The 1,838-nt window shown below is 32.4% G+C and overlaps 1 protein-coding gene across 1 annotated transcript in view; it reads right to left on the reverse strand.

Moving 5' to 3' along the window:
* Window positions 1–311: 311 nt before the first annotated feature.
* Window positions 312–1,838, reverse strand: part of LOC106466999 (ADAMTS-like protein 1) — a 36,272-nt gene continuing 34,745 nt past the window's right edge. The window contains exon 17 of the mRNA XM_022395079.1: window positions 312–837. Coding sequence (XP_022250787.1) covers window positions 728–837 — 110 coding nt within the window. The 3' untranslated portion in view covers window positions 312–727. The remainder of the gene's footprint in view (window positions 838–1,838) is intronic.

The raw sequence follows: 1,838 nt of genomic DNA on the forward strand, positions 1-1,838 counted from the left end.
TACTAACAGGAACACGAACGTAATTATTTGAAGCACTAAATAAACGTTTCGAAATTCTATCTTCAGTAAGTTAAAAATTCAAAAAGATAATTACACCAAGAAGAAAAAAATAAAATGCGAAAAAAATGAAGTATGTAATACAAATTAAATCATATATATGTTAAAATAATTGAATCGCGTATGTTAAAATAATTAAATCTGTTTTTATATATGTGATTTAATTTTTTTTTTACACACTGTTCATTTTTCTCCTGCTTTCTTTGTATTGTATCTCACAGAATTTAATGTCATTTGTTGTAGAGTAGCTCACATTTTTGGTGTATTTTTAGTATCTTTAACTTACTGAAGGTGGAGTCCCCACGATTCTTAAGCGTTTGTTAAATAGTTCAAATAATTAAGTTCGTATTGTTATTAATAATTAAATTACGCTTTCCAAAAAATGAATCGATTACTAGTAAACTTTGGTCTAATTGTTAATATAGAGCCTAGATTCCATACAGATCTAATTATTCGTATAAGTTCTCAGTTAATAAATAGTTTTTTGTATCGAGTAATGTAATAACTGACATGCATTAGAGAACTAGTAATAATATTAAATCTACAGTATTTATTGTCAAAATTAAATAGTTGATTTATAGCTGTATGTACACTACACGGACTATCTATTTTTTTTTACTTCAAAATGATATCTAAACGACTGCTTTAAAATACACAGTCCTCATTGATTCTATCTTTGCGTGCACGAACGACAACACTGATTTCGATAGTGAGCCAATTTACACATGTTAAGCCTTTTGGCCAGCCCGCAGTACTTGGACTTGTCCGGACAGTTGTCTCCTGTCAAGTAAAACAAATACATTTATTTTAAAGTTTTATCTTCTTGATGGGCATCATTTATACGAATCTAATTTCCCCCATTTTCGTCTTTTCGGGTTTTCTCTCTCATAATATTTTTATAAATTCTTGAGTAAATGAAAATGTAACTAAGAGTTTAAGTAAATTGAATCCACAAATGTCATTATTCTTATACTAACATGAATCACAAATATGTTGGTAGCTATTAAAATAAAGTGGAAAATTGGAAAGTTATCGTCATCGGTAATTGTTCATTTACTAAAGTTTGGGTGTGCAGACTACGATCAGAAGATTCAAGGTTTGAGCTTCGATATGCCACTAAACATGCTCTGCACTTTCAGCTGTGGAAGAATTATAGCTATAACAGTCAATCTCGTTATCATGTTAATAGGCGGCGAGTGCTGCTGAATTGTTGCCCTCCCTCTGGTCAGCGGTTTAAAATTAGGGATGGCTAAGCCTAGGCCATAATTATCTCTGACCCGACCGTTTAGCCCGCGTCCCAAAAGGTGTCGTTCTAGTTGCAAGTATCAAAGTTCCAGGAATGTTCGTTTTCTAAATTTTGACACTTTCATGATAGGTTGCTTTATTTTCCCCCACGTTGAATACATTTACTCGTTGGCTTTTTTTAATTCTTTGAGCATTGTGAGGAATGCGATAATGTGCAATAATGGAGATCGTAAAGTAATCTAATTTGCTAAGACGTAAAATAGAAGCTTTTACGCGTTCTTGTATTTACTTTTCTTTGATTAGAATGTTAAATGTCATATGAACTGTGCTGTAGGCAGTTCGAACCGAAACTAGGTAGAATGTTTGTACTTACTGACTGTTTTGTGAACTTACAATTATTATTCTCTTTCTCTACGTTTTAAATTCCATTACAATTTAAAACTTTGTACAGGTGTTTCTTATTACCTCAGAGCGTGCCTTGTACAGGTGTTTCTTACCACCTCATAGCGTGCCTTGTACAGGTGTTTCTTACCACC

The sequence above is a fragment of the Limulus polyphemus genome, unplaced genomic scaffold, assembly GCF_000517525.1.
Source record: "Limulus polyphemus unplaced genomic scaffold, Limulus_polyphemus-2.1.2 Scaffold2454, whole genome shotgun sequence".
NCBI classification, from domain to species: Eukaryota; Metazoa; Arthropoda; class Merostomata; order Xiphosura; family Limulidae; genus Limulus; species Limulus polyphemus.